Source organism: Scyliorhinus canicula, chromosome 10, assembly GCF_902713615.1.
Source record: "Scyliorhinus canicula chromosome 10, sScyCan1.1, whole genome shotgun sequence".
NCBI lineage: Eukaryota > Metazoa > Chordata > Chondrichthyes > Carcharhiniformes > Scyliorhinidae > Scyliorhinus > Scyliorhinus canicula.
In genome coordinates this window covers 62,813,158-62,837,291 of record NC_052155.1, presented here as the reverse complement: position 1 = coordinate 62,837,291, position 24,134 = coordinate 62,813,158, and the positions used below count along the sequence as shown (strand labels likewise).

Genomic DNA, 24,134 nt, shown 5'->3' with positions numbered 1-24,134 from the left:
AGGTAAGTCTGGCGTTAAGTTCATCCAGCTTGTTTTAAATCGCTTGGACGTTTGCCAGGAGTATGCTGGGGAGAGGGGTCTTGAAACCGCGTTGCTTCAGTCGAACCTGCAGACCACTGCGTTTCCCTCGCTTCCTCGGTCGGCGGCTGCTGCTGGATGATCCTGGGATCCGATGGGAGACGTCAGCCCTTGTGGAAGGTAGATGGTTGCATCTGGCGGTGTCCAGGGCGCTAGCGGGGTCCAGGGCGCTGTTTACGTTTCTGGGGTCGTGTCTGGCAGGGTCCCGGGCGCTGGTCGAGGTAAAGGGGTTGCTGGGGGGGCAGGTTTGCGATCCGGATGGGTCGCAAAAGGTTAGGTGGTGTGACTGGGTTACGGGGATAGGGTGGAGGCGTGGGCTTCAGTAGGATACTCCTTCCAACGTTCTTGCAGCGTGTTCCCTCCCCACCCCCCGGGCCTACTTCCTGGTGCGGCCGGCCCCTGAACACCGACCCCATGTTGGGTCGGGGCCGGCACGCGTAAGAAGTTCCCCGCGCATGTGCAGGATGGCGCAGCCCAACTGCGCATGCGCGGGTATGCGCAGCGCTGTGTAACGAGGCTGGAACACGACAGCGTTCACGACGGCGCGAAAACTTGCCCTCAATATCGGAGAATCGCCCCCTTGTGAGTTGCTTGCCATAGGATTCCTAGCCTTTGACCTGCCCTGGTAGTCAAAGTATTAATATGGTTAGTCCAGTTCAGTTTCTGATCAATGGTAACACCTCAAGACGTTGAATGCGGGGGATTCAGCAATCGTAATGCCAGTGGTTAGCATTGCTGCCTCGCAGTTCCCAGGTTCAATTTCAGCCTTAGGCGACTGCCAGTGTGGAATTTGAACTTTCTCCCTATGTCGGTTTCCTCCCACTGTCCAAAGATCTGCAGTTTAAGTGAATTGGCAATGCTAAATTGCCCATTTGTGTCCAAAAGGTTAGGTGGTGTGACTGGGTTACGGGGATAGGGTGGAGGCGTGGGCTTCAGTAGGATACTCCTTCCAAGAGCCGGTGCAGACTCGATGGGCCGAATAGCCTCCTTCTGCACTGTAAATTCCATCATTCTATATTTTAATGTAAAGGGACGGTGGTTATATCCTCTCTTGTAGGAGATGGTCATTGCCTGACACTTGTGTGGCACAAATGTAACTTGCCACTTGTCAGTCCAAGCCTGGACATTGTCCAGGTCTTGTTGCATTTGGACATGGACTGCTTCATTGGCTGAGGAGTTGCGAATGGAGCTGAACATTGTGCAGTTTTCCACAAACATCCCCACTTCTGACCTTATGATGGAAGGCAGGTTATTGATGAAGCAGCTGAAGATGGTTGGGCCTAGGACACTACCCTGAGGAACTTCTGCAATGATGTCCTGGAGCTGAGATGATTGACCTCCAACCAGCACAACCATCTTCCTTTGTGCCAGATATGACTCCAACCAATGGAGAGTTTTCCCCCTGGTTCCCATTGACTCCAGTTTAGCTAGGGCTACTTGATGCCGTACCCGGTCAAATGCTGCCTTGATGTCGAGGGCAGTCACTCTCTCCTCACCTCTGGCATTCAGGTGTTTTGTCCATGTCTGAACCAAGGCTCTAATTAAGTCAGGAGCTGAGTGGCCCTGGCAGAACCCAAACTGAACATCCGTGAGCAGGTTATTGCTTAGTAAGTGCTGCTTGACAGCACCGTTGATGACCACTTCCATCACTTTGTTGATGATGGAGTAGACTGATGGGGTGATAATTGGCTGGGTTGGATTTGTTCTGTTTCTTGTGTACAGGACACGCCTGGGCAATTTTCCACATTGCCAGGTAGGTGCCAGTGTTGTAGCTCTACTGGAACAACGTGGCTATAGGTGCGGCTAGTTCTGGAGCAAAAATCTTCAGTACTATTGCCGGGATATTGTCAGGGCCAGTAGCCTTTCCAGTATCTGGTGCCTTCAGATGTTTCTTCCTATCACATGGAGTGGATCGTATTGGCTGAAGACTGACATCTGTGATGCTAGGGAACTCTGGAGGCGACCGAGATGGATCTTCCACTCGGCACTTCTGGCTGAAGATTGTTGCAAATGCCTCAGCCTGGTCTTTTACACATATGTGCTGGGCTTTCCATCATTGAGGATGGGGATATTTGGGAGCCACCTCCTCGAGTTATTTAATTGTCCACTACCATTCACGTGGATGAGGCAGGACTGCAGAGCTTAGATCTGATATGTTTGCTGCGCAATTGCTTAGCTCTGGCTACTACTTGCTGCTTATACTGTTTGACACGCAAATAGTCCTGTGTTGTAGCTTCACCAGATTGACACCTCATTTTTCGGTATGCCTGATGGCCCACAGCGCCTCATGGATGCCCAGTCTGGAGTTGCTAGATCTGTTCCAATTCTATCCCATTTAGCACGGTGTTAGTGCCACACAACACAATGGAGGGTATCCTCAATGTGAAGATGGGACTTTGTCTCCAAAAGGACTGTGCATTGGTCACTTCTACTAATACTATCAATCATGGACAGATGCATCTGCAGCAGGCAGATTGGTGAAGATGAGGTCAAGTATATTTTTCCCTCTTGTTGGTTCCCTCACCACCTGCCGCAGTCCCAGTCTATGTCCTTTAGGACCCAGCCAGCTCGGCCTGCGATCTAAGCCACTCTTGGTGATGGACATTGAAGTCACCCACCCAGAGCATATTCTACGCCCTTGCCACGCTCAGTGCTATCTCCAAGTGGTGTTCAACATGGAGGAGTATTGATTAATCAGCTGATGGTGGCCAGTACGTGTTAATCAGCAGGCAGTTTCCTTGCCATGTTTAACCTGAAGGCAGGAGATTTCATGTGGTCCAGAGTTGATGTTGAGTACTCCCAGCGCAACTCCCTCCTGGCTGTACACCACTATGCCGTCACCTCTGCTGGGTCTGTCCTGCCGGTGAGACAGAACATACCCAGGAATAGTGATAATGGTGTCTCGGACATTGTCTGTAAGATATGATTAGACCATAAGACCATAAGACATAGGAGCGGAAGTAAGGCCATTCGGCCCATCGAGTCCACTCCACCATTCAATCATGGTTGATTTCAACTCCATTTACCCGCTCTCTCCCCATAGCCCTTAATTCCTCGAGAAATCAAGAATTTATCAATTTCTGTCTTAAAGACACTCAATGTCCTGGCCTCCACCGCCCTCTGTGGCAATGAATTCCACAGACCTACCACTCTCTGGCTGAAGAAATTTCTCCTCATCTCTGTTCTAAAGTGACTCCCTTTTATTCTAAGGCTGTGCCCCCGCGTCCTAGTCTCCCCTGCTAATGGAAACAACTTCCCTACGTCCATCCTAGCCAAGCCATTCATTATCTTGTAAGTTTCTATTAGATCTCCCCTCAACCTCCTAAACTCCAATGAATATAATCCCACGATCCTCAGACGTTCATCGTATGTTAGGCCTACCATTCCTGGGATCATCCGTGTGAATCTCCGCTGGACCCGCTCCAGTGCCAGTATGTCCTTCCTGAGGTGTGGGGCCCAAAATTGCTCACAGTATTCTAAATGGGGCCTAACTAGTGCTTTATAAAGCCTCAGAAGTACATCCCTGCTTTTATATTCCAAGCCTCTTGAGATAAATGACAACATTACATTTGCTTTCTTAATTACGGACTCAACCTGCAAGTTTACCTTTAGAGAATCCTGGACTAGGACTCCCAAGTCCCTTTGCACTTTAGCATTATGAATTTTGTCACCGTTTAGAAAATAGTCCATGCCTCTATTCTTTTTTCCAAAGTGCAAGACCTCGCACTTGCCCACGTTGAATTTCATCAGCCACTTCTTGGACCATTCTCCTAAACTGTCTAAATCTTTCTGCAGCCTCCCCACCTCCTCAATACTACCTGCCCCTCCACCTATCTTTGTATCATCGGCAAACTTGGCCAGAATGCCCCCAGTCCCGTCATCTAGATCGTTAATATATAAAGAGAACAGCTGTGGCCCCAACACTGAACCCTGCGGGACACCACTTGTCACCGGTTGCCATTCCGAAAAAGAACCTTTTATCCCAACTCTCTGCCTTCTGTCTGACAGCCAATCGTCAATCCATGTTAGTACCTTGCCTCGAATACCATGGGCCCTTATTTTACTCAGCAGTCTCCCGTGAGGCACCTTGTCAAAGGCCTTTTGGAAGTCAAGATAGATAACATCCATTGGCTCTCCTTGGTCTAACCTATTTGTTATCTCTTCAAAGAACTCTAACAGGTTTGTCAGGCACGACCTCCCCTTACTAAATCCATGCTGACTTGTCCTAATCCGACCCTGCACTTCCAAGAATTTAGAAATCTCATCCTTAACGATGGATTCTAGAATTTTGCCAACAACCGAGGTTAGGCTAATTGGCCTATAATTTTCCATCTTTTTTCTTGTTCCCTTCTTGAACAGGGGGGTTACAACAGCGATTTTCCAATCCTCTGGGACTTTCCCTGATTCCAGTGACTTTTGAAAGATCATAACTAACGCCTCCACTATTTCTTCAGCTATCTCCTTTAGAACTCTAGGATGTAGCCCATCTGGGCCTGGAGATTTATCAATTTTCAGACCTTTTAGTTTCTCTAGCACCTTCTCCTTTGTGATGGCAACCATATTCAACTCTGCCCCCTGACTTTCCTGAATTGTTGGGATATTACTCATGTCTTCTACTGTGAAGACGGACGCAAAGTACTTATTAAGTTCCTCAGCTATTTCCTTGTCTCCCATCACTAGATTACCAGCGTCATTTTGGAGCGGCCCAATGTCTACTTTTGCCTCCCGTTTGTTTTTAATGTATTTAAAGAAACTTTTACTATCATTCCTAATGTTACTGGCTAGCCTACCTTCATATTTGATCCTCTCCTTCCTTATTTCTCTCTTTGTTATCCTCTGTTTGTTTTTGTAGCCTTCCCAATCTTCTGACGTCCCACTACTCTTTGCCACATTATAGGCTCTCTCTTTTGCCTTGATGCATTCCCTGACTTCCTTTGTCAGCCATGGCTGCCTAATCCTCCCTCTGATAACCTTTCTTTTCTTTGGGATGAACCTCTGCACTGTGTCCTCAATTACTCCCAGAAACTCCTGCCATTGCTGTTCTACTGTCTTTCCCACTAGGCTCTGCTTCCAGTCGATGTTCGTCAGTTCCTCCCTCATGCGCCTGTAATTACCTTTATTTAACTGTAAAACCTTTACATCTGATTCTACCTTCTTTCTTTCAAATTGCAGACTGAATTCTACCATATTATGATCACTGCTTCCTAAGTGTTCCCTTACTTTAAGGTCTTTTATCAATTCTGGCTCATTACATAACACTAAGTCCAGAATAGCCTGTTCCCTCGTGGGCTCCATCACAAGCTGTTCCAAAAAGCCATCCTGTAAACATTCAATGAATTCCCTTTCTTTGGGTCCACTGGCAACATTATTTACCCAGTCCACCTGCATATTGAAGTCCCCCATGATCACTGTGACCTTGCCTTTCTGACATGCCCTTTCTATTTCGTGGTGCATTTTGTGCCCCTGGTCCTGACCACTGTCAGGAGGCCTGTACATAACACCCATTATGGTTTTTTTGCCTTTGTGGTTCCTCAACTCTACCCACACAGACTCCACATCGTCTGACCCTATGTCGTTTAGTGCTATTGATTTAATTTCATTTCTAATTAACAAGGCAACCCCGCCCCCTCTACCCACCTCTCTGTCTTTTCGATAGGTTGTAAATCCCTGGATGTTTAACTGCCAGTCCTGAACCCCCTGCAACCATGTCTCTGTGATGCCTACCACATCATACCTGCCAGTCACAATCTGGGCCACAAGCTCATCTACCTTGTTCCGTACACTGCGGGCATTTAAATATAGCACCTTTAATTCCCTATTGACTGTCCCTTTTTGTTTTCTTAGTGTGGTGGTCCTTGGTTTACTGAGCCTTTCCATACACTGTGTCATATTTTGTGAGATGGGGACTATCGTAACCTTTCCTGATCTCTGTCTTTTTGTGATTTTTTGTAATCCTAAGCAGCTACGCTTCCCACTGATTCCTTCACCTCTTGGTTCCCTGACTTTCCCTTCCCCCCCAATCTCTAGTTTAAAGTCCTATTGACCACCCTATTTACTCTTTTCGCCAGAACACTGGTCCCAGCTCGGTTCAGGTGGAGACCATCCCAACGGTATAGGTCCCCCCTGTCCCAAAACTGATGCCAGTGTCCCATGAAAAGGAACCCCTCTTTCCCACACCACTCTTTCAGCCACGTGTTAACTTCCCTTATTCTTGCCTCCCTATGCCAATTTGCACGTGGCTCGGGCAGTAATCCGGAGATTATGACCCTTGAGGACCTGTTTTTTAATTTGAATCCTAACTCTTTATAATCTCTAAACAGGTCCTCTTTCCTAGACTTGCCTAAGTTTTTGGTACCGACATGCACCACAACAACTGGATCCTCCCCCTCCCTCTCCAATATCCTTTCAAGCCGGTCAGAGATGTCCCGCACCCTAGCACCGGGCAGGCAACATACCATGCGGGACCCTCTATCCTGCTCACAAAGGATACTATCTATCCCTCTGATAATAGAATCCCCTACTACTACAACTTGCCTATTTACTTCCTCCCCTTGAATGGCCTGCTGAACCATGGTGCCTTGGTCAGCTGACTCATCCTTCCTGCAGCCCTGTTCGCCATCCACACAGGGAGCAAGTGCCTCGTACCTGTTGGACAGGGTCAAGGGCTGAGGCTCCTGAGTTCCTGACTGCTGGTTCCCTTTACCTGCCTGACTTGCAGTCACACCCTGCTGTCCCTGGCCACTGGCAGGATTTAAACTATTTACTCTGACAGGTGTGACTGCCTCCTGAAACAAAGTGTCCAGGTAAGCCTCCCCCTCCCGGATGTGCCTCAGTGTGTGAAGCTCAGACTCCAGCTCATCAACTCTGAGCCGGAGTTCTTCGAGCAGCCAACACTTACTGCAGATGTGGTCGCTGCAGCTCGCAATGGGATCTGCCAGCTCCTGTGAATATGACTATGTCACGCTGTTGCTTAACTAGAATCATAGAATGTACAGTGCTGAAGGAGGCTATTCGGTCCATCAAGTCCACACTGGCCCATGGAAAGAGTATCCAAGCGAAGCCCACACCTCCACCCTATCCCCGTAACTCCACCAAACCTTTTTGCACACAAAGGGCAATTTAGCATGGCCAACCATCAAACCTGCACATAATAACAATAGTAATAATAATAATATATAATTATAATCTTTATTGTCACAAATAGGCTTACATTAACACTGCAATGAAGTTACTGTGAAAAGCCCCTTGTCGCCTCATTCTGGCACCTGTTCGGGTACACAGAGGGAGAATTAAGAATGTCCAAATTACCTAACAGCATGTCTTTCAGGACTTGTGGAAGGAAACCAGAGGACTCCGAGGAAACCCACGTAGACACGGGGAGAATGTGCAGACTCCACACAGTGACCCAAGCCTGGAATCAAACCTGGAACCCTGGAGGTGTGAAACAAAAGTGCTAACCACTGTGCTACCATGCCACCACATAACCATATAACCTCAGCCAGTACGGGAATCGAACCCACGCTGTTGGCCTTGCCCTGCATCACAAACGAGCTGTCCAGCCAACTGAGCTAAACTGACCCCTTTTTTAAAATATGTAGTCTAGTTAAACTAGTCTGTGGGCCAGCTCTCGCAACTTTGGCACAAGTCCTCAAACATTAGTAGAAGGACTTTGCAGGGTCAACAGGGCTGGGTTTTCCAGTGTCTTTTCCGGTGCCTAGTTCAATGCCAGGTGGTCCGTCAGGTTTCATTTCTTTTATGTGTTTTCGTAGTGGCTGAATAAAACCGAGTGGCTTGCTAGGCCATTTCAGAGGGCATTTAAGAGTCAACCACATTGCTGTGGGTCTGTGGTCAACGTAGGCCAGACCAGGTAAGGATGGCAGATTTCCTTCCCTAAAGGACATTTGTGAACCAGATGGCTTTTTACAACTACCAACAATGGTTTCATTGTCTTCATTAGACTTTTAATTCCACATATTTTATTGAGTTTAAATTCCGTCATCTGCGGTGGTGGGATTCAAACCCAGGTCCACAGGTCATTATCCTGGGTCTCTGGGTTACTAGTCCAGAAACAATACCACAATGCCACTGCCTCCTGATGCATGATCAATTGTACAAAGACTCAGATTGGGTACAACTGTGGCTTTATTGCAGTAAGATGCGTGGCCTCCTACAGCAGCTGGCAAAATGACAGTTGAATTGAGGACACGCATATTTACACTCCTCTTACTGGGCGGAAGCAGCAGGCAGGGGCTACCGCCGAACCTGTAATACAGGTCCTACCTTACATCACCTAATACAGGTGTAACAGTGGTTTACCACATTCCTCCCCTGTTAAAAATGAGACCGGCGAGAGTGGTGTAGAACTATATACAGTAGTGAAAATTATGTAGTGTTTTATTAGAAAAAAAGAGGGGGAAAAAAATGTCTTTTGAAAGACCGGTGCAGTTAGAGGTTCAACCGGTCTGGTGCCTCGACGTTCCGCTGGGAGCGACGTAACGGTGGCAATGTTGATGCTGGCGCGTCGGTGCCGGCCTGATGTTGCGTGTCTCCGGGAGCGTGCCAAAATCCTCTTCATCCTCTTGCGTGGGCAGGGGAAGGAGGGATGGTCCTGTAGGGGTTAATGTTGGAAGCGCCAGGGGAGGGGAGGATGGCAGCTGGCCGGGGAAGTGTGTATGGGTGGAACCTGCTGGTGCCAGGTCCCTGAGGGAGACAGTATCTTGGCGGCCCTTGGGGTACGCCACATAGCCATACTGGGTGTTGGCATGGAGCAAGTGTACCTTATCCACCAACGGGTCTACCTTGTGGAGTCGGACGTGCCTATGGAGCAGGACCGGACCTGGAGCTGTGAGCCAAGTCGGGAGCGACACCCCGGATGTGGACTTCCTGGGGAAGACAATAAGACGTTCATGGGGTGTGTTATTCGCAGCGTGCACAGTAGTGGAGTGGAGTGCATCAGGAAGGACCTCCTGCCAGATAGAGGCTGGGTGGTTCCTGGACCGTAGGGCCAGCTGGACGGCCCTCCAAAACCATCCGTTCTCCCTCTCTACCTGACCGTTTCCCTGGGGGTTGTAGCTGGTCGTTCTGCTGAGCAGGAACTGATGCAGCTCATCACTCATGAATGAGGATCCCCTGTCACTGTGGATGTAGGCGGGGAAACCGAACAGAGCGAAGATTGTGTTGAGGGCCTTGATGACGGTGGCGGACGTCATATCGAGGCATGGGATGGTGAAGAGGAACCTGGAGTACTCATCCACCACACTGAGAATATACGTGTTTCAGTCGGTGGAGGGGAGGGGCCCTTTGAAATCCGCGCTGAGGCGTTCAAAGGGACGGGAGGCCTTCACCAGGCACACACGGTCCGGCCGGTAGAAGTGCGGCTTACACTCCACACAGACCTGGCAGTCCCTGGTGACTGTCTGTACTTTCTCGACGGAGTCAGGCAGATTGCGAGACTTGACAAGATGGTACAACCGTGTGACCCCTGGGTGTCAAAGGCTGTCGTGTAGGGCCCGGAGTCAGTCTACCTGTGCGCTGGCACATGTACCTCGGGATAGGGCATCTGGGGGCTCGTTGAGTTTGCCGGGGCGATACAGAATCTCGTATTTATAGCTGAAGAGCTCGATTCTCCACCGCAAGATTTTATCATTCTTGACCTTGCCCCGCTGCGTGTTGTTGAACATGAAAGCTACCGACCGTTGGTCAGTGAGGAGAGTGAATCTCCTGCCGGCCAGGTAACGCCTCCAATGCCGCACAGCTTCAACGATAGCTTGGGCCTCCTTTTCGATGGATGAGTGCCGAATTTCTGAGGCATGAAGGGTGCGGGAAATGAATGCCACGGATCTGCCTGCCTGATTGAGGGTAGCGGCAAGTGCGACGTCTGATGCGTCACTTTCTACTTGGAAGGGCAGTGCCTCGTCTACTGCATGCATGCCGGCCTTGGCTATGTCTGCTCTGATACGGGCGAAGGCCTGTAGAGCCTCGACCTAAGAGGAAAATGGGTGGACTGAATGAGTGGGCGTGCCTTGTCCGCGTAGTTTGAGACCCACTGAGGGTAGTACGAAAAGAACCCCAGGCAGCGTTTGAGGGCCTTGGGGCAGGGGGAGCTCTATGAGAGGGCGCATGCGGTCGGGATCCGACCCCAGAACTCCGTTCTGGGCCACATAGCCGAGGATGGCTAAGCGGGTCATGCTGAACACACACTTCTCCCTATTGTAGGTGAGGTTGAGGAGAGTGGCGGTGCGGAGGAATTTAGCAAGGCTGGTATCGTGGTCCTGCTGATCATGGCCGCAGATGGTGACGTTGTCTAGGTACGGAAAAATGGCCCGCAAACCGCACCGGTCGACCATTCGGTCCATCTCCCTTTGGAAGACCAAGACCCCATTAGTAACACCGAAGGGAACCCTGAGGAAGTGATGTCATTCACGTAATTCACGAGGAAGTCATTCACGAGACGACCGTCCGCCTCGAAGGCAGTTTATCGATGGTCCGATTTACGAATGGGGAGCTGGTGGTCGGCGGATTTTAGGTCAATCGCCGAGAAGACCCGATACTGCGCAATCTGATTGACCATATCAGAAATGCTTGGGAGGGGGTACGCGTCAAGCTGCGTGTACCAATTGATTGCTGTAGTCCACGACCATTCTATACTTCTCCCCAGTTTTAACGACTACCACTTGAGCTCTCCAGGGGCTGTTGCTGGCCTGGATGATACCCTCGCGAAGCAGCCGCTGGACCTCGGACCTGATGAAAGTCTTGTCCTGGGTGCTGTACCATCCGCTCCTGGTGGCAACGGGTTTGCAATCCGAAGTTAGATTGGCAAAGAGGGAGGGAGGATCAACCTTTAGGGTCGTGAGGCCGCACACAGTGAGGGGTGTTAGGGACTCTGGAGGTTGCAGTGGAAATCAAGGCCTAGTAATAGTGCAGCGCAGAGGTTAGGAAGAACGAAGAGGCGGAAGCCACTGAATTCTACACCCTGGACCGTGAGAGTGACCGTGCAGAGCCCCCGGATCGGGACGGAATAGGATCCGGAGGCCAGGGAGATTCTTTGGTTGGCTGGGTGGACCGCGAGGGAGCAGCGCCTTACCGTATCCGGGTGGATGAAGCTTTCGGTGCTCCCGGAGTCCAGCAGGCAAGAGGTCACGTGGCCGTTGATTTTCACCATAGTCGAAGCGGTGGCCAGAATGTGCGGCTGGGACTGTTCGAGCGTCATCGAGGCAAGCTGCGGTTGATCATCACTGGTGTCAGAAGATGGAGAGCATGGGGGGCCCGTTCGTGGAATGTCGTCGGCGTCCATGCCCCATGGGCATGACAAGATGGCGGCGACTGAAGATCCTGCGGGGGACAAAATGGCGGCACCCATGGGCCGCACGTTGCTGGAGCTGAACAAGATGGCGGCGCACATGGGCCGCACGTGGACTGAGGGGGGGGGAAGATGGCGGTGCCCACTGGCCGCGCGTGGCCCCAGGAAGTGAAGATGGCGGCGCCCACTGGCTGGTCGCGGCCCCAGGGGGGTGAAAATGACGGCGCCCACTGGCTGTGCGTGGTCTAGGGTAATGAAGGTGGCGGCGCCCACTGGCCGCGCGTGGTCCCGGACGAAGATGGCGGTGCCCATTGTGTGTGTGTCAGGGGTGAGGGGGTGATTGCGGCGACTGTGCGGGCCTGGCACACTGCGGCGAAGTGGCCCTTTTTTGCTGCAAGCCTTGCAAATGGCGATGCGAGATGGGCAGCGTTGGCGAGGGTGCTTCTGCTGGCCGCAGAAGTAACATCGGGGACCCCCAGGGTGCGCGGATTGCCGTGTGGCGCAGGCGTATTGGCTGGGTAAGGCCCCGGCTGGGGCGGCCATTTGCGGAGTCCACGAGGGATAGGAGGGGTGGGCCGCGCGGCCAGAGAGGTAGGCCTGAGTGTTACGTGATGCGACCGTCATGGAGAGCGCTAGCTTTTTAGTCTCCACTAGGTCGAGCGTGGCCCCTTTGAGCATTCTTTGGCGGATGAGGCCCGACCCAATCCGCGTTACAAAGGCATCGCGCATGAGATTAGAATGTTCGGTGGCCGTGACGGCCTGACAGTCACAGTCCCGGACGAGTGGGATTAGGGCCCGCCAGAAGTCTTCAATGGACTCACCAGGGAGTTGAGAGCAAGTGGCAAGTACGTGCCTGGCGAAGAGTGAGTTCGCTTTCTGCGCGAAGTTCACATGAGGAGCGCCATGGCGTCCGCATACGTCAGGGCGCCCTGGATCAGTGGAAACACGTTGGAGCTCAATCTCGAGTACAGGATCTGTATCTTCTGAGCCTCCATCGGTGTGTTGGTCGCTGAGTTTATGTAAGCCTCGAAGCAAGCTAACCAGTGATTAAAGTCTCTTCTGGCGTCGGCCGATGGCGGATCCATCTGCAGGCGATCTGGTTTGATTCGGAGGTCCATCTTGTAGAAAATCTTACTGCAATAAATTGATGCACGATCAATTGTACAAAAACTCAGAATCGGTACAACTGTGGCTTTATTGCAGTAAGTTGCGTGACATCCTACAGCAGCTGGCGAAATGGCAGCTGAATAGAGGATACGCATATTTATACTCCTCTTCCTGGACAGAGCCAGCAGCCAGGGGCTACCGGCGAACCTGTAATTTCTAACCAATTAGGTTTAATTTCTTTGAGGTAGTCATGGCCCACGAAGCTTTGTCCTTGGCCAAATTCCACGATCAATAGAAGTTGGGCAGTTCTCTGCCCACAGCTTATAGATGTTTCAGTCATCCCCATTTTAATGGCCTCTCCCATTCTAGGTAGCTATTCTTGCTGCTGTGTTATGCACCCCGAGGTTGAACCCCTTCCTCGAAAATATCTGCATGTCTGCTCCCCTACTTTCATTGTTAAGCCTCAATGCTAACTTTATAAAAACAACTAGAAAACAGGTCTCAACTTCTTTGACTCCTTCTGTGTGTTCAGCAATTACTTCAATTACACCACAGTGCCACTTGCATCCATTTTATAATTAGTGTGGTCTATTACACAATAAATTCAGTCTATTAGGGCAGCACGGTAGCACTGTGGATAGCATTGTGGCTTCACAGCACCAGGGTCCCAGGTTCGATTCCCCGCTGGGTCACTGTGTGGAGTCTGCACGTTCTCCTCGTGTCTGCGTGGGTTTTCTCCGGGTGCTCCGGTTTCCTCCCACAGTCCAAAGATGTGCAGGTCAGGTGGTTTGGCCATGCTAAATTGCCCTTAGTATCCAAAAACGTTTAGGAGGGGTTATGGGGATAGGGTGGAAGTGAGAGCTTAAGTGGGTCAGTGTAGACTTGATGGGCCGAATGGCCTCCTTCTGCACTGCATGTTCTATTAAACAATTAAAACCCCAATTCCAACTTAAATACTAGGGAACATTAACTTTCCTAACGAGATCCCTCCTCTTAAAGAAACAAAAGTTCATCTTTAATTTTGATGTCAATTTCAATATTCTTTGACATGAATGTGTATATACATATAAACTGCAATAAATTCACCTTATTCCCCTTCTTAAAAGTTTTTTCACTCACAGAGGCAGCACGGTTTTGTGAAGGGGAGGTCGTGTCTCACTAACGTTTTATGAGTTTTTCGAGGAGATCACAAAAATGATTGATGCAGGTAGGGCAGTGGATGTTGTCTATGTGGACTTCAGTAAGGCCTTTGACAATGTCCCTCATGGCAGACTGGTACAAAAGGTGAAGTCACACAGAATCAGAGGTGAGCTGGAAAGATGGATACAGAACTGGCTAGGTCATGGAAGGCAGCGAGTAGCAATGGAAGGGTGCTTTTCTGATTGGAGTGCTCTGATTAGTGGTGTTCCGCAGGGATCAGTGCTGGGACCTTTGCTGTTTGTAGTATATATAAATGATTTGGAGGAAAATGTAATTGGTCTGATTAGTAAGACGACACAAAGGTTGGAGGAATTGCAGATAGCAATGAGGACTGTCAGAGGATACAGCAGGGTTTAGGTCATTTGGAGACTTGGGCGGAGAGATGCCAGATGCAGTTTAATCCAGACAAATGTGAGGTAATGCATTTTGGAATGTCTAATACAGGTAGGGAATATACAGTGAATGGTAGAACTCTCAAGAGTATTGACAGTCAGAGAGATCTGGGTGTACAGATCCACAGATCACTGAAAGGGGTAACACAGGTGGAGAATGTAGCAAAGAAGGTATATGGCATGCTTGCCTTCATTGGCCGGGGCATTGAGTATAAAAATTGGCAAGTCATGTTGCAGCTGTATAGAACCTTAGTTACGCCACACTTGGAGTATAGTGTTCAATTCTGGTCGCCACACTACCAGAAGGATGTGGAGGCTTTAGAGACGGTGCAGAAGAGATTTCCCAGGATGTTGCCTGGTATGGAGGGCATTAGCTATGGGGAGAGGTTGAATAAACTCGGTTTGTTCTCACTGGAACGACGGAGGTTGAGGGGCAACCTGATAGAGGTCTACAAAATTATATGGGGCATAGACAGGGGGGTTAGTCAGAGGCTTTTTCCCAAGGTAGAGGGGTCAATTATTAGGGGGCATAGGTTTAAGATGCGAGGGGTAAGGTTTAGAGGAAATGTACAAGACAAGTTTTTTTGTTTTTTGTTTTTTTTTACACAGAGGGTAGTGGGTGCCCGGAACTCGCTGCCGGACAAGGTGGGGGAAGCAGGGACGATAATGACGTTTAAGGGGCATCTTGACAAATACATGAATAGGATGGGAATAGAGGGATATGGACCGCGGAAGTGCAGAAGAGTTTGGTTCCTTATAGGAAAAAATACCCATCTTTAATAATTCATTTGAGCCATTATTCTCACACACCCCATTATTAAGTGAGCCTTTTGCAGCTGGCGAGAATGAGATAATGTTCATTATCTCACACATATCCAAAATTCAACTTTAGAAAATTCCCCCCCGCCATTATCAGTGATGAATTAATAGTAGTCCTTAATTTTTTTACAAGAGAAAATATGATTCATTTTAAGTCCACAGTTTTTCCAAATACAACGGCCTCATCGTTTTCCATGTCAAATTTCATATGCGCTTTCTTCATAGATAGTCAACTCAAATTAAAGGCCTTTCACTGGATATAACATCCTTGCTAATAAAATGATCCCTTCTGGTAATTTTAAAAGTAGGGTTGTGTGGTGTCTTGGTCATTGTTCAGCAACATGCGTACCACCATTACACGCGAGAACACCTCTGCCAGACGTGCCAGGCCATCAACGTGGGTACCACCATTACACATGGGAACACCACCCACCAGGTACATGGTACACTCATGCGACTCAGCCAATGTTGTCTATCTCATACGCTGTAAGAAAGGATGTGCCAAGGCGTGGTACATTGGTGAGGCCATACAGACATTGCGTCAACGGATGAACGGACATCACGTGACAATCGCCAGGTAGGAATGTTCCCCGCCAGTTGGGGAACACTTCAGCAGTCGAGGGTATTCAGTCTATGATCTCCGGGTAAGCGTTCTCCAGATGCGCGAAAACACTGAATCGCCGAACAGAAACTGATAGCCAAGTTCCGCACACATGAGTACAGCCTCAACCAGGACCTTGGATTCATGTCACATTACATTCACCTCCCCCCCCCCCCCCCCCCCCCAAACCATCTGGCCTGGGCTTGCGAAATCCTACCAACTGTCCTGGCTTGAGACAATTCACACCACTTTCACCTGTGATTTTCCCTCTCTCCAGTTGCACCATCTGGACCTGTTGCGACTTAATTACCTGCAAAGACTCAAAGTATCATCTTGCACCATTGAATTTGTTTATATATATGTGTTTGTGGAACCCACCTCTTCATTCATCTGAGAAAGGAGCTGCGCTCCGAAAGCTAATGATTCGAAACAAACCTGTTGGGCTTTAACCTGTGGGGCAGCACGGTAGCATGGTGGTTAGCATAAATGCTTCACAGCTCCAGGGTCCCAGGTTCGATTCCCGGCTGGGTCACTGTGTGTGCGGAGTCTGCACGTCCTCCCCGTGTGTGCGTGGGTTTCCTCCGGGTGCTCCGGTTTCCTCCCACAGTCCAAAGATGTGTGGGTTAGGTGGATTGGCCATGCTAAATTGCCCGTAGTGTCCTAAAAAAAGTAAGGTTAAGGGGGGGGTTGTTGGGTTACGGGTATAGGGTGGATACGTGGGTTTGAGTAGGGTGGTCATTGTTCGGCACAATATCGAGGGCCGAAGGGCCTGTTCTGTGCTGTACTGTTCTATGTTCTATAACCTGGTGTTGTAAGATGTCTGGCTATAATAACTAGAAAGCAGGTCTTGGCGTCTTCCACTCTAAGCTTGTGTTCAGCAATCATTTCTCTAACAACACCACAGTGCCACATGTAACCTCTTTATATTTGGTGCAGTCTATTAAACAATAAATGCAATATATTAGACAATTCAAACCCCAATTCCAATTTAAATACTAGGGAATATCAACTCTTTCCTGACACTCTTGTCTACTTCTATTCTTATGGTCTGCCATTGACCAATAACACCATAACGTCATCTTGCCTGGGTACAGCTGCTGGTTGTCACTGTGCGGAGTTGTAACTATATGGATTTAACAGTCACTCCTGGGTATCATGTTTTGTTATGCTCTTGACGTAGCATAAGCTGCTTCCTTGATGTGCACTCTGACAAAGGAAGGTTCAGACTTGGAGATAGCTTTAACACATTTATTAAACTGTTAACAATTCTCCTACTTGGATTCGACTCTCCTGTTAATCCTGCGATAGCTACTCAGACTGACGAACCAGTCTGCTACAATCCACGTGGTGGGTGTGATGTGTTTCAAATCAACCCTGTGTACTCACTGAGAGTTTCCACTGGAAAGAAGATCATGTGTGCTGTGTCCTTTTATATGGGTTGGTGTAATGCCCTCCTGTGGCAGTGTCACCTCTGTGTGTGTCGTGAAACTCCATTGGTCGTGTCCTATCTTACTGGCCTATTAGTTGAATGTCTGTGTGTCATGTCTCTGGTGCTCCCTCTAGTGTCTATCTAGTCTAAGTGTATTTACATTAACCCCTTGTGTATTTACAGTGATGCATATCACCACAGGTGGTGAAATCCAAAGCCCTTTTCCCTGAAACTGCACATCTCCAATGAAATGAGCGTGCAGCTCTAACGAAGAGGCTATATCATTGGCCAACGAGATGCAATGGTATGCAGCTGTTTGCAAGATGTCACTAAGTTCTGCAGCTGGTCAATATAATGAGCCAAAAGCAAAGAATCTCAACATTCACTGGTATAGCATGACAATTAGTTCTTTGCGGTACCAAGACTTTTGGCAATGACAGCACAGATCTGCCTGGAATCACAGCCTTCAGAATACCGGATCTTGGTCATCTTCAGGTAGCTCTCTCATTGGCAGTATTCGGTGTTGGACGGTATGGCTTCCATTGCTTTCCCATCCCACTTTCCCCTCCCGTGCCCATTTGTTGCCCTGGATTCAACCCATCCTGCAGTGGGTGTCGCCCCTCATCACCACTGAGCCCAAAATTTGACAGTTTCTCCCTCATACCAGCTGCAGCTGTCCCTTTTGTCAGGTGGTCACTCTATTGTGACCGCCAGTCTTACCTCCTGCTCTACTGCCCAACAATGCCAGTGGATGACAACCCCATTCAATGCCCAAATACTGAGTGCCCACTCTCCTTCCCACCTCCCCATCACCTCCTCATGAAGTGCTACAACTTATTCCAATACCAGACCAGATCCCAACAGCGGCTAGAATACTGGACAGAATCCACAATATTTTAGTTTATTTTGTAGACTGTGCGGAAAGAATAATTTGCTTCAGGAATGACTACATGAAACAATAGGAATTTAGTATTTTACAATATAACTTTATTATGAATACAATACTAAACTCTTTAATTTCACAACTGAAAGGAACAGCTTACAATTACCCCTTAAACACTACTACTGAAATCCCCATTAAACAACTAGAAATATACAGCTCTCCAACATTGAACCGTAACTGCTTCCCCAGCTATACAAATATAATACAATTCATCAATTTTGTTGCAAATGCTTCTCACATTGAAGATAGTGCCATTAGCTTCACAGGGGAGGCAGTGGTGTAGTGGTATTATTGCTGGATTGTAATCCAGAGACCCAGGGTAATGCTCTAGGTACTCAGGTTTGAATCTCACCATGGCAGATGGTGAAATTTGAATTCAATAAAAATCTGGAATTAAAAGTCTAATGATGACCATGAAACTATTGTCAAATTGTTGTAAAAACCCATCTGGTTCATTAATGTCCTTCAGGGAAGGAAATCTGTCGTCCTTACCTGATGTGGCCTACATGTGACTCCAGATCCAGAGCGATGTTGTTGACTCTAAAATGCCCTCAGGAATGGGCATTAAATGCTGGTCTAGGCAGAGACAGCCATATCCCATGAACGAATAAAAAAAAATTTTCTCTGATGTCACTCCAACTGCTAATGCTCCATTAACTAGGTTAAGCTCTTTTTAACACATTCTGTTCATGTTTTATTGTTACTCAGCTCAAAATTTCTCTTATTACTTTTGAATTTACTCTTTTCAGAATTCTCCCACCACTGACCCTCCCACTTCACTAGATTCAGGCTTTATCTACCTCCCCAATTATTCTATTTGCCAGGACACACAATCAAGTAAAGGTTAATCGATGCCTGACCCAATAGAACAGATTCTCCTTGTCTCAATATTGCTATCCCATAAATTGAAATCACTCACATTGCACTTTCAACTATGCAGTGAACCTTCAATCTGTCTGAAAGGGGTTATTACCTGTGAGGTTCTTTGATTGAATTTTGGCCCTAGCTCTTCAAACCTTAACAGCAGAATCTCATTCTCAGTTCCATCTATGTCATTGGCTCCCATGTCAACCATCAGAATGGTCCCTTCCAAACCTCTTTTTCAGCTGCCATCCTTATAGGGAGACAGCACAACATTTGATTCCTGATTGCAACTACAGAGATCATCATAGAGCTCCCTGACTGAAATTAAATTCGCCATACCCCAGAGGAACATAGGCTGTTCCCCCCTTTTACAGAGAGTTGTCTGGTGGTGAGTTAACCTGAGGGTCACCATACCTCAGGCAAGGAACAAGGTTGAGGAGACAGGCCTTCATAGAGACAGGCCTTCATAGTAACCTCGGCTGGTATGGGGATTGAACCTGCACTGTTGGCATCATTCTGTATCATGAACCAGCTGTCCAGCCAACTGAGCTTTCTTGTTCCCTACCGTGGTCAAACTCTTTCAGCCCCTCCACTTAAATGGCCTACAATGCAATTCAGTTTGCTGAATAACCCTGCAGACTGTCTTCATCCACGTAGCCAGCAAGAATATTGCATCTGTCAGATAAGGGAAAAGGCCAAGACTCTTCCAGCATTGCACCTGTTGTCCTCTTACCTCCATGATTCCTACTCTCACCACCCTGTTCATGACTAATAACTAGTTTCCTTGAGATGGAGATATTTACTACAGATGTAGAGATCTGGGATGGCGATGCTCTCCCCAACCTATCTTGTGCTACTGGTGTATCACCAGTTTCTCTAGTCTCTCCAGGAAACTAAAAATATCTTATTCCTGATACCATTCTAAATCTCTCCATGGCCTCAGCACCTTCCTAAAGCATGGCCCAGAATTGACCACAGGATTGTTGCTAGGGCTTCACCAATGTTTAATAATGGTTTAGCATAACTTCTTTCTTTTTGTACTCCATCACTCTAATCATAAAATTAATAATCATTCATGCCTTTTAAACAACCTTTTCTACTTGTCTTTCAAAGACTTAAATACATGTAGAAGTCTCTCTTCTAACACGCTTTTAAATTTGTATAAATTACATTGTTTTGCCTATCCCCATTCTCCCAGCAAAAGTGAATGTAATCTGCCTGTTTCACCAGAATGTCTATGTTATTATCCACCTCAATGTTTACTGCAATTCCAAATTTCATGACGTCTACAACCTTTTAAATTATGCCGTTTTTACACAAATTTCACACTGGCCTAAAAACTGTTCACCACCACACTACTTGCATGGCCAGTTTTGTATCCAAGAAGTCACCATGCCCTAAACATCCTCGGCTCCAAATTTGATAACAAGCCTTTAACGTGCTAATTTATCAATTGCCTTTTCTAAGTCCACATATCTTCATCTTCCTCTCTGTTCCTTGATTAAAGAACTCAGCCATGTTAGTCAAATGTTATTTTTCTTTAACAAATCGATACTGATTTTAATTTATTAACCCCCCATTGTTCCAAATGTCATTTATATTCATCCCAAATTATGGTTTTATATTCAAATTATATTCATCCCTACAGGTTTTCTCATCAGTAACATTATGCTGACTGGTCTATGTTTGCTGGGTTTACACGCTAACATTTTTTAAACAGGGTGCAAAACCTGCAACCCTTCGGTCCTATATCTAAAGAGGATTTCAAGATAGTGGCCAGAGGTCTACAACCAATATTCGTTAATGTCATTCACATCTAAATGATTGCCCTGTAACTTTCCCAGGAGTGACAATCTCCAACAGGGAAGGGGGTGTGACATGGAGGGGAGGGCCCAAGGGGCCGGACCCAAGGGAAGAGAGGGACAGATGGGGGGGCCACGGGCAAGTTGGGCAGGGGTGGGGGCGGCAGGCCAGAGAGGCAGGGTGGCCCAGGCCAGAGGGGTGGGGCGCTGGGAGTGTCCAGGCAGAAAGGTGGGGGGCAGCCAAGCCAGAGGGACAGGGTCGGGTGGGGCCCGAAGGGGCCCAGGGCAGGGAGCAGGGCAGGCGGCCGTGCCCAAGGTGCGGGCTGGGGGTGTTGCGGCCAGGCCTTACGGGTGGCCCAGAGAGGAGGGGGGGGTGCCAGGTTAGAGGGGCGGGCTGAGCCTGAAGGGAGGGGTGGGGCAGCAGCCAGGCCTGAAAGGAGATGCAGGGCCATGGCTGTGCCCGAGGGGCGGCTGGGGTGGGTGGCCAGCCATGAAGGGCATGTCGGGAGAGGCTGCCAGACACGAGGGCCCGAAGGACAGACAGGACGACAGGCAGGACCAAAGGAGGTTTGAGGTGACACCGGTGCCACCGGACGTGCTGGGCGGCAGCCAGGCCTGAAGGAGGAGCGGGGTGGCAGCTGAGCCCAAAGGAAGGGTGGGGTGGCATCCAGGCCTGAAGTAGGGGCGGGACGGCAGGGCGGGTGAGGTGGTCAGACCGGAATTTGGGGTAAGACTTGAGGACAGGTTGGGTTAGAGGGGGGGTTCCGTGCGTGGTGGGTCAGACCAATCGGGAGTCGGATTGGAGGGAAGTAATAATCAAGCCAAAATTAGCAGAACTATCTAAAGTTAGATATTTAAAATCGCTTCTGTCAGATGGTTCCAAGCCCATTGCAATTGACCAGAAAGAGTTAGCTCTTTTGGGAAATTGCCGGTTAAAACGTTATGTGCAAATTCCTAGAGAGATTCCCCAAAACATCTGAGTTACTCCCTAAATGCAACACTGGGGAACCAGTAAGTTATGGGCCATTATTCTTGAAACACTGTGGCAGATTTTATTGCTTATAATAAATGTCATCATACTGTACCAACAGCACCGTTGTGTGGAAACATACTGCTGATTTATTTTATACTATTGATAACCACACAGTAAATAGTTTCTGCAGGTTTATTTAAAAATAACCATTTTTGAGTCCTGAAAAACTAATTGAACAGTTAACAATGCTATACAGAACTTTAAATGGTGACACTTACCTAACTCAGCAGATAAACGATGCAGTGGTCTCGCTGGTTTGAGGGATTTGCGAATTACAGGTACCTTCCTGCTGGCATCCATGATTATTGGAGAGATCCTGTTTGTAAAACTTAGTTTTTAAATTATGCATTAAAACCATTTCGCTAATCTAATGAGCACAAGAGACAAATAACAACTGTATAGCACAGCATGTAAAGCAATGAGGATTTTAGTATTGAAGTGCTTCAGGGCATCTCTGGGCTTTATCATACACATTCGTTCTTACCAAAATATTGAACATTTTAAATTAGTTTTAGATTCTTGATAAGAAATTGTTCATATTGTTTGCAAGGAATATTAAGCACAATTTTCTTCATACAAGAAGATGGATTTCCCAATTGTGTCAGTGAAAAGTGGCACTGTATTCTGATGCCAATTTCTTGAACCATTGAAGGTAAATCCTGCAGCACTGCATTTTAATTTAAAACATCATAATTTATTTTATGATCACCATGATAGAGCTAGCTTTTCTTTAGCTCCTCGACACAGTGATAATGCAAGGTAAAACAAAATTATACAAGTTATATCTATAATTGTCATGTTACTGAGTTTCAAATATCAGCCATGTATTCACTTCCTCAGAGAAGGAAAACTGAAGTAACCTATTACCCCAAACTGCATGCACACTTCCTAAAGGCTGATCTCAGATGAGTACTTTCATATTAAGGTACTAAAGATCACAGAGGAGGAAAGAAAAAACATTTTTACTCAACCACCTAAAATATAGTAAATTGCATGTTTGGGGTGGTACAGTGATTGACACAGCTGTCTCTCAGCATCAGACCCAGGCTCAATTCCGGTCTTGGGTGACTGCATGGAGTTTGCACTTTTTCCCCGTGTCTACGTGGGTTTCCTCCGGGTACTCTGGTTTCCTCCCACAGTCCAAGGATGTGCAGGTTAAGTGGGTTTACGGGGGTAGAGCAGGGGAGCGGGCCTACATAGGGTGCACTGTCAAAGGGTTGGTGCAAACTCGATGGGCCAAATGGCCTCCTTCTTTACTGTAGGATTCTATTATCAGAAACATTACAGCACCGCCCTCATAATCTTTCATAGTTTAAAAAGTCAATATTCCAAATTATAAGAAACTTTAGCCAGAAAATTCAGTTGTTCAGCAAATGTTTAATAATTTTTGAGGCGGCTGAGGATATTCATGAAGCCCCCCCCCCCCCTTCTCAACCTTGCCCCTCGCCTGAGGTGTGGTGATCCTCAGATTAATCGCCACCAGTCAGTCCGACCCTCAAAAGGGGAAAGCAGCCTATGGTCATCTGGGACTATGGCTCCTTTACCAAATAATAGGCAATTTAACCTGACATTTTTGAATTGACCACTTCAGAACAAATATACGGTCAAATTTGCATCATTCAAACTAAAACAACAACATTTGGAAGTATTCTACTGCCAAATTTTTGATTTGTTAATAGATCCAAAAAAAAATCTTTCCAATGCACTGTTTTTTTTTGCAATATGTTTCAATGTTTGCTCTTCAGTAATAATGTATAAAGCAGCTTTCTAGTTTTTACACCCAATGTCAGCATCAAGTATTTGTGAGCCAACTCACAAACTGGAAATGAGAATTGCTACACATAAAAAAGACTAAAATCCATTTAGTACACCCTCTTCCATCAGAATGCAATAATGAGGTTATTGACTGATCATGACCGCTAAGTTACATATCTTTTTATTAAAACAGTAAAAAATATATACAAGGCCAAACGGTACACTCATTTTGTCTTGGAGAAACAGGATATCCTCCCCACAATATATGGGGAGGGGGGGGGATGGATACTCTGATTATTAAAACAGATTACAACACGTTTCTACAAAAAACAAATGGTACAAGCACTAAATTTTGCACTGGAGAGACCAGATACCCTCGCCTCTGTACTAACAGAAGGGAAAGGAAAGGGGGGATGGGCAGGGAGGTGAAAGGAGGGTTGTGGAGAGGGAATGAGTCGGAGTGTTGGTGAAGGGGGGGGCTCCAATAGGGCACTACCTTTCAGTTACGAGTGGCGTACCACAAGGATCTGTTCTGGGGCCGTTGCTGTTTGTCATTTTTATAAATGACCTAGAGGAGGGCGCAGAAGGATGGGTGAGTAAATTTGCAGACGACACTAAAGTCGGTGGAGTTGTAGACAGTGCGGAAGGTTGTTGTAGGTTACAGAGGGACATAGATAAGCTGCAGAGCTGGGCTGAGAGGTGGCAAATGGAGTTTAATGTGGAGAAGTGCGAGGTGATTCACTTTGGAAAGAATAACAGGAATGCGGAATATTTGGCTAATGGTAAAATTCTTGGTAGTGTGGATGAGCAGA

The 24,134-nt window shown here is 47.7% G+C and overlaps 1 protein-coding gene across 6 annotated transcripts in view; it reads right to left on the bottom strand.

Annotated features, from left to right (window-relative positions):
• Positions 1-24,134, bottom strand: part of gra (granulito) — a 325,500-nt gene that overhangs the window by 239,950 nt on the left and 61,416 nt on the right. For all 6 annotated transcript variants that reach the window (XM_038809070.1, XM_038809071.1, XM_038809074.1 and 3 more), the window contains one exon: positions 21,786-21,883. In XM_038809070.1, coding sequence (XP_038664998.1) covers positions 21,786-21,883 — 98 coding nt within the window. The remainder of the gene's footprint in view (positions 1-21,785; positions 21,884-24,134) is intronic.